Source organism: Sprattus sprattus (genome assembly GCF_963457725.1).
Source record: "Sprattus sprattus genome assembly, chromosome: 3".
Classification (NCBI taxonomy): domain Eukaryota; kingdom Metazoa; phylum Chordata; class Actinopteri; order Clupeiformes; family Clupeidae; genus Sprattus; species Sprattus sprattus.
Window position 1 is genome coordinate 11,374,593 of NC_137922.1, and position 12,781 is coordinate 11,387,373.

The 12,781-nt window shown below is 42.9% G+C and overlaps 1 protein-coding gene across 1 annotated transcript; it reads right to left on the bottom strand.

Moving 5' to 3' along the window:
• Positions 1-6,931: 6,931 nt before the first annotated feature.
• On the bottom strand, positions 6,932-12,770 carry hsf2bp (heat shock transcription factor 2 binding protein; the record flags this gene model as incomplete). The annotated part of the gene is given in 11 exon segments (XM_080835942.1): positions 6,932-7,061; positions 8,376-8,650; positions 9,107-9,153; positions 9,156-9,197; positions 9,291-9,394; positions 9,806-9,923; positions 10,006-10,150; positions 11,071-11,220; positions 11,392-11,495; positions 11,979-12,126; positions 12,717-12,770. Coding segments are annotated over 11 exon segments (1,194 nt in total). The 3' UTR covers positions 6,932-7,054.
• Between the last annotated feature and the right edge of the window lie 11 nt (positions 12,771-12,781).

Here is a 12,781-nt window from a genome sequence, read left to right on the forward strand (position 1 = left end):
TCAGGTTACCAGGCAACGTGCATGTGAAGTGAAGTGACGTGAGTAAATAAACAAGTTGAACATGTGTGCACTGTAGTTCCAAACAAATCGAAGTCGTGAAAAAAATCTTTGAATCACTAAAGCATGTAGCCTATGTTGCTCTTTCATGTACACGCATTGCAATGACATTTATATTCATATTCTAAGGCAGGAATGTGCAGGTAAACAGGTTAGGTGAAGGTCATAGTAATCAACCAGGCGCAAGTCAAAACCGATTATCAATTCCGTCCCTGAAGGTCTTATTTACGTGGTCTTTGGTGAGGCTCACCACAATATCTGCGTCATCCCTCGCCCAATCTCTTCCCTCATAGTGTCTCCCCAATTTTGTTCTCATTTTCTAATCATGAAGCAGAAACAATCCAACAGATGTTACATTCAGTTTATTCTGCGCTTGTTGGTCACAACGTTAATGGCTTCTTTGTTTGAATGTACAAGTTATTTAGAACATATTCTTGCAAAGACTGAACGTTTTAGTCGGCCTATTAACCTCTTAAACTCTGTTAGAACCTTGATGTTTTTTGGGAAATTCTACCTAAAATTCCATGCCCAAATTTAAAGGCCTACTTTTGGGTCTTAGGATGTATGGTGGCAAATTTCAATTTGATGTTACAGAGTACCCCTCAAGCTATGATAAAATACCTTTAGAGTACCATATATGTTATCTAAAAATTTAGAAAGATGTTGATAACCTTCCCAAAATGTAGGCGCTCCCTAATATTTCTTTCTTTTAGATCTAGATGACTGTGGATGTAAGTGAGAAAATGAATTGAAATGGCCAGTTTTGTCATATAATTGTGTGCCTCCAAGGGTATGCCATTACCTGAACAAATTTGGAACTGATAACACTTCCCAATCAAAAGTTAGAAAATAAATAATCGGTGACCTCTCCATACTCTTACCGTTCTCCATCTCCATCTCCATACCGCTATCTTCTCTGGACACAGGCAAGCCATTGTACCAAAGGCAACCAGTGGTACAAATCTGAATTTTTTTTAGGAGTAGGAATACATGCACGTTTAAAATGCCACACGTTTAATTGTACACATGTATGCACACGGTGTGTCACCCTCCTGTCTGAAAGTCTGCGCTGACCAGCTGGCCCCCATCTTCACACGGATCTTCAACAGATCTCTGGAGCTGAGTGTAGTCCCATCCTGCTTCAAACGCTCCACCATCATTCCGGTTCCCAAGAAACCCTCCATCACTGGCCTGAATGACTACAGGCCGATCGCTCTGACGTCTGTGGTCATGAAGTCCTTTGAGAGACTGGTGTTGTCCCACCTGAAGGTCATCACAGGCCCCCTGCTGGACACTCTCCAGTTCGCCTACCGGGCTAATAGGTCAGTTGAAGATGCAGTAAACATGGGACTGCACTACATCCTACAACACCTCGACTCCCCAGGGACGTATGCTAGGATGCTGTTTGTGGACTTCAGCTCGGCGTTCAACACCATCATGCCGGAAGCCCTCCTCACCAAACTCACCCAGCTCACTGTGCCCGCCTCCACCTGTCAGTGGATAACAAACTTCCTGACAGACAGGAAGCAGCAGGTAAGGCTGGGAGAAATAACATCCAGCACCAGGTCAGTCAGCACTGGTGCTCCCCAGGGATGTGTGCTCTCCCCGCTGCTCTTTTCCCTGTACACAAATGACTGCACCTCAGGAGACCCGTCTGTTCAGCTCCTGAAATTTGCAGACGACACTACAATCATCGGCCTCATCCGAGATGGAGATGAGTCTGCATACCGGAGGGAAGTTGAACAGCTCGCCCTGTGGTGCAGTCGCTACAACCTGGAGTTGAACTCGCTCAAAACTGTTGAGATGATAGTGGACTTCAGGAGGAGCCCCCCATCACTGCCCCCCCTCACCATACTGAACTGCACTGTGTCTGTCGTGGAATCCTTCAGGTTTCTGGGTTCCACAATCTCCCAGAACCTGAAGTGGGAGCCAAACATTAGATCAGTCACCAAAAAGGCCCAGCAGCGGATGTTCTTCCTGCGCCAGCTCAGGAAGTACAACCTGCCTCAGGAGCTGCTGATCCAGTGTTACACTGCAGTCATTGAGTCTGTTCTCTGCTCATCTATCACTGTCTGGTTTGGATCGGCCACTAAACTGGACAGGAACAGACTACAACGGACAGTCAGATCAGCAGAAATGATCATTGGTGCCGACCTGCCCACCATCCAGGACCTGTACACCACCAGAGCCAGGAAACGGGCAGGGAAAATTATTGCAGACCCCTCACACCCTGGACATAATCTGTTTCAGCTCCTCCCCTCTGGCAGGCGCTACAGATCCCTGCACACCAAAACCACCAGACACAGGAACAGTTTTTTTCCCCTTGCCGTCACCTTAATGAACACTTGACAATGTATTATATTTATATTACATTATATTTATTTATTTGATCCTAAACTGTTGTGATATATTGCACATTTTCAGTTAAAGTACATTGAGAGCCACTAAACACCACAACAAATTCCTTGTATGGAAATGTACTTGGCCAATAAACATGATTCTGATTCTGATGTATTATTCACTAAATATGTATGTAGTTGTTAATATTTATGGCATTATATGTTTTTATTAAATGTAAAAAAGCATAGTGAGGATGTCTCTAACGCCCACCACTGTGATCCACTGGGAGTCACATGAGGGAGGCAGATCATGCCAAAGGTCATAACCTCATGTCACTTTCTTTTACTGGATGGAGGGAAAGGTGATTGTGAAAGCCTGAGTCCCGATATATCCCACAATTCTCATTGAGCTTTCTTCTAGCAGTTTTACCTCAGAAGACTTAAGGCAAACACACAAATACTCACACTGCTGCGTCAAACATTTACTTGGGATTGTTTGTCTTTGATTTTTAATATTCTGTCATAGGCAGAGCCCTTTTTATAACAACAAAAGACTTCATGAAATTTGTCTTAATAAAATCGTTAATTTTATTTATTTAAGTTCCTTTGAGGAACAAGTACCATTTCCATCCAAAGATTTTGGCTCTGTGCAAAACTTAGTCAGTGCAGGGTTGTACAACAGACAGCATGTTGACACAGACAAAGAGATGCTGTATTTCATCTGAATCTGAACACTGCAGTAGGCAACAGGCCAGTGAAGACTAGACTAGGCTTGTGTCCCTGTCCCCCACACTCTTACTCAAAAGTGGTGCTTTAAACATCAAAAAATTAACATAGGCCAGATTGCTTATATATTTGTTGACAGTGACTGAGTACTTTCCAGTGTAATTCAGCCACCGATGATGAATCACAGAGAACATAAAAAGACAAGAATAATGCAAGATTCTCGTTTTATTGGGGTTAAGGCATTTTTATACTTCTACGATTCTCTCCGATTTGGTCGTAGAGGGACACTTTGGCACGCCTTGGCACGCCTTGGTAACACCTTCACCCAGGTGTTGCCGCCCATCCGACCCGTCGGAGAGCCGTCGGAGAGCTGGTCGGAGACAAACGCTTTTTTCTAACTTTTCTTAAAGAGACGGAGAGAGTCGGAGACCCCCTTGGCTGTGATTGGCCAGTTTACGACATCATTTCCAAACAACATCATTTCCGGAATCACACATGTCAGGACCTCACATTTCCTGTTTTCTGTCAAAATGTTTTAGTACGACTTTGGTAAACTACAAAGCTGCAAAGCATGCAGCATTAGGCTACCGTATTTTATATAAACCCTCGAAAAGTACATTTCTCCCGACCACTGTTGGTCTCTTGGCTGGTGGCTCGGTGTTGAAAGTGCCTTCTCCAACCAGCTTCAACTGACATCTAACGTAATTTGCTACGGAGTAATGCTGGCAGCATAATTACTTTGCATCTATTAAATAGGAAATGTATTTCATGTATGTGTAGAACCTATTTAGAATGACTGACTTTACATAAAACGGCAGTGAAAGACATTTGAGTCAAACATTACTTTTGCCTCAATGAGGGTGGCGTGTGAGAGCATAATCGGCACGACAACGTTGTACTTATTAGCAGCACACTTTTGAGAGTTATTGTGAATACGCTAACGCTTGATTTAGCGGAAAATCTAGTAAACGTACGTACCACCTGTCTCCTGTTCTGTTGTTGTTGTAGTTGTCGCTCAAATCGCTACAAGCACGTCCTCTGCTTATAACTCAAACTAGTCCAGCAGCTCCACCATCAACCATTGTCTGTTAGTTGTTAGTTCTCTTGTTGTGTTTCTGATATAACTATAACACCGCATGTGGATTGGTATGAAGACTGCAGTGGGTTTAATTTTCTGCCCCTTACTTCATAGTTCTACGGGTATTTCTGTTCGAAGTGTGCATGCTTTGTTTTATAGTGACGTTTCACGCTAACACTTTTGACAAGGGCAACCGTCTCGTTGCAGATTAAACACATCGGTTTTGTCCTGCCCACAAGCAGCACAAATGCATAGCCTACTTGTCAGTCCACTCTGTCTTAAATTCGAGAGTTTTGGAATCAACTTTTCGTGTGTGAGAGCCTGGCAGATGATCATTAGTAAGTGTGCTAATGTATGTGTTTTTCCAACATATTCATGGTTGAAATCGCAGTCCCACAACTGTATGTTGAGGTATGCATGTTCTTGCTGTGTGTCTGATATAACTATAACACTGCATGATGTATGATGTAAGATGTATGATGAATACCGTGGGTTTATTTTTCTGGCCCTGTCCTCAGAGTTTGGGGGGTAATTTTGTTCGAAGTGTGCATGCTTTGTTTCATAGTGACACATTCACGTTACCACTTTTTGACAAGGGCAACCGTCTCGTGGCCAATGAGTGCATTGTCATAGCGTTGTAGTTATTCAAAGGTTACCCAGCGATCATTGCAGTATGAATGTGACAAAAATACCAAAGAAAATAAGAACGTATTCATTTTATTGGATCGTTTTATAATAGTTTCTGTATTGTATGTAAGATAAGCATATCGTTTTGTTATAAATCGCAATGTTTTTCACAAAAAAATGACCACCACGATGGAGATACATTTGCCTACTCAAGTGAATATATAGCATTAGACATGGTAGTATTGACTGTGCTACATGTCTCCAAGGCCAATGTGACTGCACCTGCCCGACAGGTCTTGAAACAGCATCCGTGTCATGTCAGTGACAGTTGGGAAGAAAAACAATCAATGACTTCCAATATAGAGGTTATGTGGTAGCTACGGGCTCGACAAACAGTAGTTACCCCACCCAGCGGTCTGGCGTTGAATAGGTTGAATAGGCTTTAGGACGCATAGCCGTCGGAGTAGTATATAAGCCCGACCAGTACGTTCAATTTTTTCTGAATCAACCGCCTGCCCCCGCCCGCCCATTTTTTTTTCGAGGACGGAGAGGGATGCAGAAGTATAAATTAGGCTTTAGGTACCATAATTCTTCCATCAAAAGGGCAGAGCATTCCTGTCTTAGAGGTAGGGAACTTTGTATTTATAAATTTCGATGTATTTTAAATCTTCCCATACATGTCATTCAGACCTCGGCGTGACGTAGGCCCATTTCTGTGGGAGTGTTAGAAAGATAGGGATTGTCCGGAAAATTTCTATTTAAATCCAGCTGCTAGAGTGAATGAACTGGATTTACATTTCTTGGAAAAGCTCGTATTTCAGTTCCTGTTTGGGCCAGTATTTTTCCAGGTCGAATGACATGACATGACTTGAATATTACAGCTGCTCTAGTCCTACACCACGTGGGTGTGTCTAAATACCGATACTTCCCAGAATTCTGTCTTGGTCAAAAATAAAAAAAAAATATTAAAAATAATAATTATCCAGACTATAGTGCATAATAAAAAAGGTCAACTAATGTCCAGTTTTTGGGAAAATAGTCCCATTCCACCATGCGAGCTGGCTTTAGCTCATAGTGAATATGTTATAAAATCAGAAAAAACAGACCTTGAGTACAACCGGATACAGAATATCGCTGTGTTGTAATCACGTTCACACTGTGGATTGATTGTCCCTAAGGGAACGTAGCTCCCAGTGGCCCTGCTCCCACACTCTTGGACGCACCAGACCACCCAAGTGCTTTTAAAAAAATACCCTCCCTTGCCCTAATATACATGCTAAAATGCCTGGGAATGCCTGACTGCTTTGATACAAATATGCTGAGGTTGTTCTTGGTAACCACACCAATGTCATTTGTCCAGTGTTTTTTTTTTATTACTTACTTTGGATATAAAAAGAATTAAAACTCACAGCAATTATAACAAACATAGTTGAGGTAGGATTTGATGAGGATTTTCTGGAATGTTTGGCATGAGGTTTCTCATCAAATTTGTGTGCGATGCCATCAGCAAACATACATTGAGTTGTGTCATTGCATCTTGCCATAAAGTGGCTGCATTCGGCTGCACAATTCATCATGTTGGCTTCTAGCTTCTTCTCTGCCAACAGTGGCACAAGAAAACCACTCAACCCAAGTCACCTGCATTTTAAGAAGTAATCCCTGCTTTGAGTTATTGCCTAATGGGTTATTTTGATACAGTTTGTATTTTAGACTTTAGATAATCAGATTGATTAATTTGGGGAATTCAGCATGCATTCATGCACAATTCAAACTGTAAATGATCTAAATTGGAATATCAGAAATTAGATTTACTAGGGTACTCAAAAAATATGCTGGAAACCTAAAGGGACTATAAAATGGTTAATATGCTGAATGAGTTCAAATGTATGGATGGTTTACCTACATTAACGGAAGCAAAGCTCTTGTGAGTTATTGCAAAACTTTGTACCGTCTTTATTCAAACCTAGTATTGATAGGAAACATTACATTAATACTCAACAACTTACAGATCTGGAAAGAACAATATAGTGTGTGAACAAACCATTTTTGTTGGAGTTATCAATCAACAACACACACAAAAAAAAGAAAAACAATATCGGTTTGGGGAAACAATCACAAACTGAGAAGAACTTCTACAGTGCAGCCGCAGGCTGAGCTGGATGTGTCTGGAAGAACCTCTTCGGTTCCCTCTGCTTGGGCTTAACCCATACTGCATCCACACATGCCATTAGTACCTGTGAGAGGAAAAGAGCAGCTGTGCTCAACTGACTTCCAGTAATCATAAACACAATACATACGAGGGGTGATTGATAGGTTCGTGGCCTAAAGTAGCAGCAGATGAGTTATACAGCTGTTGTTACATGCATGCGCAGTTCTCAAGAGTGATTATGCAGAAAGTTTGAAGTTAATAACTTTTAAATGTTTAAATTTTTCTGTTTGAGGCAGCTGAAAATGGCAAGTCTGCACTGTCTGAGAAAATAGTCAACACTGGCCTTGGTACAGTCATCCTCTACCTCAGTCTCAAGGGCTTATCACCAAAGGAGGTCCACGAGGACGTGGTGGCAACACTAGGGGAGGCTGCCCCTTCTTACAGCATGGTGAAGAAGTGGACTGCTGAAATCCAATGTGGTTAAAGAGAGCCTGGAAGATGTGGATTTGACACATGTCAAGGGACAATCTAGCCCTTTTTGAGGCAGTACCGAGAGATTTCTCCAGGAATTTGCAACCGTGGATGAGACCACCTCAAACCGGAGACGAAAGAACAATCGAAACATTGGAAACACCCAGATTCTCATGCTCCCATGAAAGCAGAGATCTGCGAGGTCTGCAGGCAAGGTGATGGCCTGCTTTCTGAGATGCAAAGGGAGTTCTGCTGGTGAACTACCTGGTAAAGGGTCACACTATCACAGGGGCCGATCCCTTGAGACAGCTAGGTGTGTGTAAATGTAGGAGGGGGCTATATTGAAGAATAAATGTGCTAGGTTTTCTATTATAGACTTCTTCTGCTTTAGGCCACGGATCAATCACCCCTCTTAGATAATCCTTTGACAAAACACATTGATCAATTTAACTGCTCACTTATGCAAATGCCAATGATTTTAAGGGAGATGATTTTAAGGAAAGATAAGAGGCTATAATGAAAATACAATGATGCAGTGCTAGACACTGGCTACTTAATTGAAGCCCAATGAATTACTGTGGTTAGAATATGGGACTACGACAGGCCTGGTTTGGGTGATACCGAGCCTATTTCACATACTTTGTTGGCTAAAAGAGCTTTTAGACATTGGTGCATTATTTATTTTGTGGAGCAGAGTACTTTCCTTGTGCTTAGAACTTCATCAGTCACAAATAGCAAAGTTGTTAACAACTTACTGAATTAGCTCACAAAGGTACTTAATTTATGAGCCAAATTAATTAACATTTAAATGTACTGCTAATAACTGCAGGTATGTGCATATCTGATGCATCGAAGCAGGTCGGATGGAGATGCATTCGAGGAGCTGTACAGCAACTAAACAACAAAGAGAGCGAGAATTCCACTGTACTTTGCTACTTGCTGTCTTTTCTTGACCATGACGGGAGTATTGTCTTTGTTGGGAGTCTTCTCAGGTTCCTGAGCAGAGGGGCCAAGGGGCCCCAGGTCCTCCAGCGTCTCCTGAGCGGTCTGGCGCAGGCCCAGGTGGCGGCTGGCAGCGAGCTGGCGGATCCGCCCCAGTGGGAGGGAGGACAGAAGGTTGGAGGCCACGTGGGCAAGCACTTCCTCCTCCAGGAGTAGAGACTGGAGGAGCCGCAGGGCGTGGAGGCATACGTCCGAGTCACTCTCTGGAGAGTGTGTGTGTGTGTGTGTGTGTGTGTGTGTGTGTGTGTGTGTGTGTGTGTGTATGACAGTGTGTACGTGTATGACAGTGTGTATGTGTGTGATGTGCATATGGTTCGTTGCAGGTATACGTACATGGGGGTTAATGGAGTCATGAGTGTTTGTGTAGAGTATGTGAATGTTCGCAAAGAGAGATGAAGATTGAAATTGAGAGTGACATTAGGTGCCCTTTCTGTAATGACATACTGAGGACTAATGAAAAGCACAAAGGGAGACAGAGGCCAGCTGGAAAAGGGCAACTCAGGTAGAGGGAGAGAAAAGACAACACCGACAACAACAAGAAAAAAAAAGGACAGGAGAGGAACAGAGGATGCAGAAAGGGAAAGATACAGATGTGGGAGACAGAGAGAGAGAGAGAGATAGGAAGGACAGAAGAAGCCAGAAAGTGTGACACAAACAGACAGACATGGCCTTAATCCAGCTTTCCCCCACTCTCCAACTACACATGAATTCTGCAGCTTTGACGTCAGAGCAGTGTGCAGGGCCATCTCTGACAAATACACACGCTAACACAGTAATAATATGCAGACTGTTCTAAACCAAGGGCCATTTCTCTTTTTCTAATTGCCCAGTTCGTCCTTACCTTCCAGTAGGGTCCAGATAAGAGGGAGCAGTGCCGGGTTTCCACTGATGTACTTCAGGCCCTTCACACTGATGCTCACGTTATACAGGGCCATCAGCATTAACCTGGATAAAACAGGAGAACATGCAGGTGTTCCATGGAAGAGAAGAATGTGCAAATGTTCCAGGCGAGCAGTAGAACAGAAGGAACTTCTCAAGGTTCAGACCAGAGGCACAAGCCCCTTGAAAACGGGTGGCAGCTTGACTCACGACTGAATCACATTACAGCAAATGACAGTCTCTTATGCATGGGATCTGAACAGCCCAGGCAAACAGATGCATGGATATTAAAGTGGGAGAAGTTCATAATTTTGAGACAGAACAGCCAAGCAAGAGTATCACTTGTGTATGTGTGTGTGTGTGTGTGTGTGTGTTTATGTGTGTGTGTATGTGTGTGTTTGGTGTGTGGGGGGGGGGGGGTGTGTGGGGGTGTGTGTGGGTGTGTGTGGGTGTGTGTGGGTGTGCAGGTGACCTTACACTTTCAGTTTGGGAAACACCCCTGGCTTGATCAGCCCCAGCAACTCCATTAGTGTATCCAGCAAGATATGAGCCGAGCTTGACAGGAAGTCCCGCCCACACGTCACAGCTGCCAAGTCTGATAAGGCAGAGAGATCCTACTCATCAGTGTTCTGGGACCAAACCTGCTATAAGAGGAGCATTTGAGGTAATGTACTCACTGGTGACGACTCCAGCAAGAGCAAGGACAAACTGGTGCTCATGGGAGTTGGAGTCCTGCTGGGGCAGCTTGGAGTCCTGGTCCAGTGACTTCACAAAGCTCTCCAGAGTCTGACCTGCCACACTCAGAAACGGCTCCAGCTTACCCTTTGTTACAGACATACAACCAGACACACACATACATGCACATTCAAATACATAGACACAAATATGCTCACAACCACATGCATGCTCCCATGTACACACACACAAACACACACACACACACACACACACACACACACACACACACACACACACACACACTGTCTGTAATGCTCAATTCAATTCAATTTTATTTATATAGCGCCATAACAATACAATTGTCTCAAATGCTTTCTCCTATATCCTCTTAGAAACTAAACTAAACGTATCAGAATAGGAAATCCCTCTTTAGCTGTTTCCTGGAGCAACGCCACAAAATAAGTTACTAATAAAAGGGATTTGGTTTCAAAATCCAGAGATAATAATAATAATTATTTATATATATATATATATATATATATATATATATATATATATATATATATATATGTGTATTGGGTATATATACTGTTTATATATATTTATATATATTCATATATGTATGTATGTGGCTGCGAGGTGTGCATGTAGACATGCACGTACATTCTAGGTATACAAATAAACAATTGGAATCAGAAATCTCATAGTCATCAGCAAGCCTTTCCTAAGCCAAAACACAAAACAAAACAAAACCAATTACACCCCTCTCATTCTCCCTGCGTGTGTTTGTGCCTTCCTACTTCTCCTCAGTATCCCTAACTGTCTGTGTGTGGGTGAATGTGTGTTTATGCCTACCTATATCTCCTTAGTATCCCTAACTGTGTGTGTGTGTGTGTGTGTGTGTGTGTGTATGTGTGTGTGTGTGTGTGTGTGTGTGTGTGTGTGTGTGTGTGTGTATGTGTGTGTGTGTGTGTGTGTGTGTGAGTGTGTGTGTGTGTGTGTGGGGGGGGGGGGGGGGGGGGTTATGCGTGTGCCTAACTGTCTAACTGCCTAACTGCACTTACATCAGCCAAGATGTCTCTGACAGTTTCCTCCTTGCTGGAGGCGCTCCAGAGTAGGGTGCAGGAGGCAGCACCCAGACCGGTGCAGAACTCGGCCTGCTGCTGCAGCTGCTCTCTGCACTCCCAAAGCTGCTCACGCAACACCAGCTTCTCCTGTGGAAGGCACACACCCGTGAACACACACACACACACACACACACACACCCGTGAACACACGCACAATCACTAAGCCACTCACACACACTCACACAAAAAAAACCATGCACAAACACCATAACTCTCTTTTATCCCTCTCTCTCCTTTTTGTCCCTCTTCCTATCTCACCTCCCTCTCTCTTTGACACTCGCTCTGGGCAATCTCCAGGCGGGAGCGGAGGTGCAGGCAATCCTGTCTCTGCTGCTCCTGTTCCTGCTCCAGCCGTTCCCTCTCTGCGCAGAAAAATCATGCCATGACCAACACACACTTCACATTATGTGCATGTTTGGGAGAGAGCGTGAGAGAGGCCAAGTGGGTCTCTCTGCCCATAAGACACATGGTAGTTGAGGTTAAGAGAGACAAAGACAGGCACAAGAGCTGAAACAGATACAGCCTGATATTACCTAATAAACTGTAATGGATTAGTGGGTTATTATAATGCAAGCCATTTAAACTGCATTGCATAACATGTCTACTCTTGTGTATGGTGTCACTGTTGATGGACTCACCAAGAACCATTGAGAATAACATTTGAAATGTGTTCTTATGCTGATTAGTTTCTACTAAGCACTTACAGTCAATGTTCATTGCCTTGAAGTATAAGTAAATTAGTTAATACAATTTTCATTTGAATCACCAATATAAGTCTGTACGGTCTGTAAATTTCAATTGAGGAATGAGAATGGCAATGTGTGCTCAGCAGTGTAACATCTTACGTGTTTCTATTTGTCGTGCTTTGTGTAGTGTGTCAAGCAGGTCCCCGTTGATTACTTTGGGCAGAAACTCTCGAAGCTGCATGACCTCGGTTGTGAGTTTTTCCATGTCCCTTTTTCGGATTGACACATGCCCATCTCTTCTGAAGTCCTGAAATGGACATACCATTAACAAAGACAAACGCACCATCTAGTGGACAGGAACTGCAACCACTTGCTGTCGTTCTCAAGCACTATTCAAGACGACCAGGGCATGGACCTCAGTGAAACTTCATAAACTCTCGATTTAGGTGAATTTACGATCTTGAAATGTATTAAAGCAAACTATTTGATATTTCTTACCTCATGTTACTAAAATGTTAACTATTTTTTTCAAAAGTGAGTGTTCTGATTATTTTAGCAAACTTGTCACTTTCCAATCAGATGATTAGCTAATGATAAATGAACTAACCAACATTAATTCGAAACAGGTAATGTAACGTTAATGCCATAATTCATTTAATTTACTAAAATGTCAAACGTGTCTAAACAATTCTGCCAATTATCATAAGTCTAATTATAATTCAAAGATGTTACACAAATGTATGGTTGCTGAGTAGCTAACATCAGTGTTGCTATTATTAGCTCACCAGCTACCTTATTTTATCTGGCTTGCCCGAGTTAGTTTAATGTCAACTAGCTAGCAAAGGTACTTATATGCGTAGATTGGACCCATAATGTCAATAAATTAGCATATATTACCTCTGTCTTGGGAAAAACAGTGGATATTTTCGTTTCAGATGCCTTCATTGTCATTCACTGGTGTC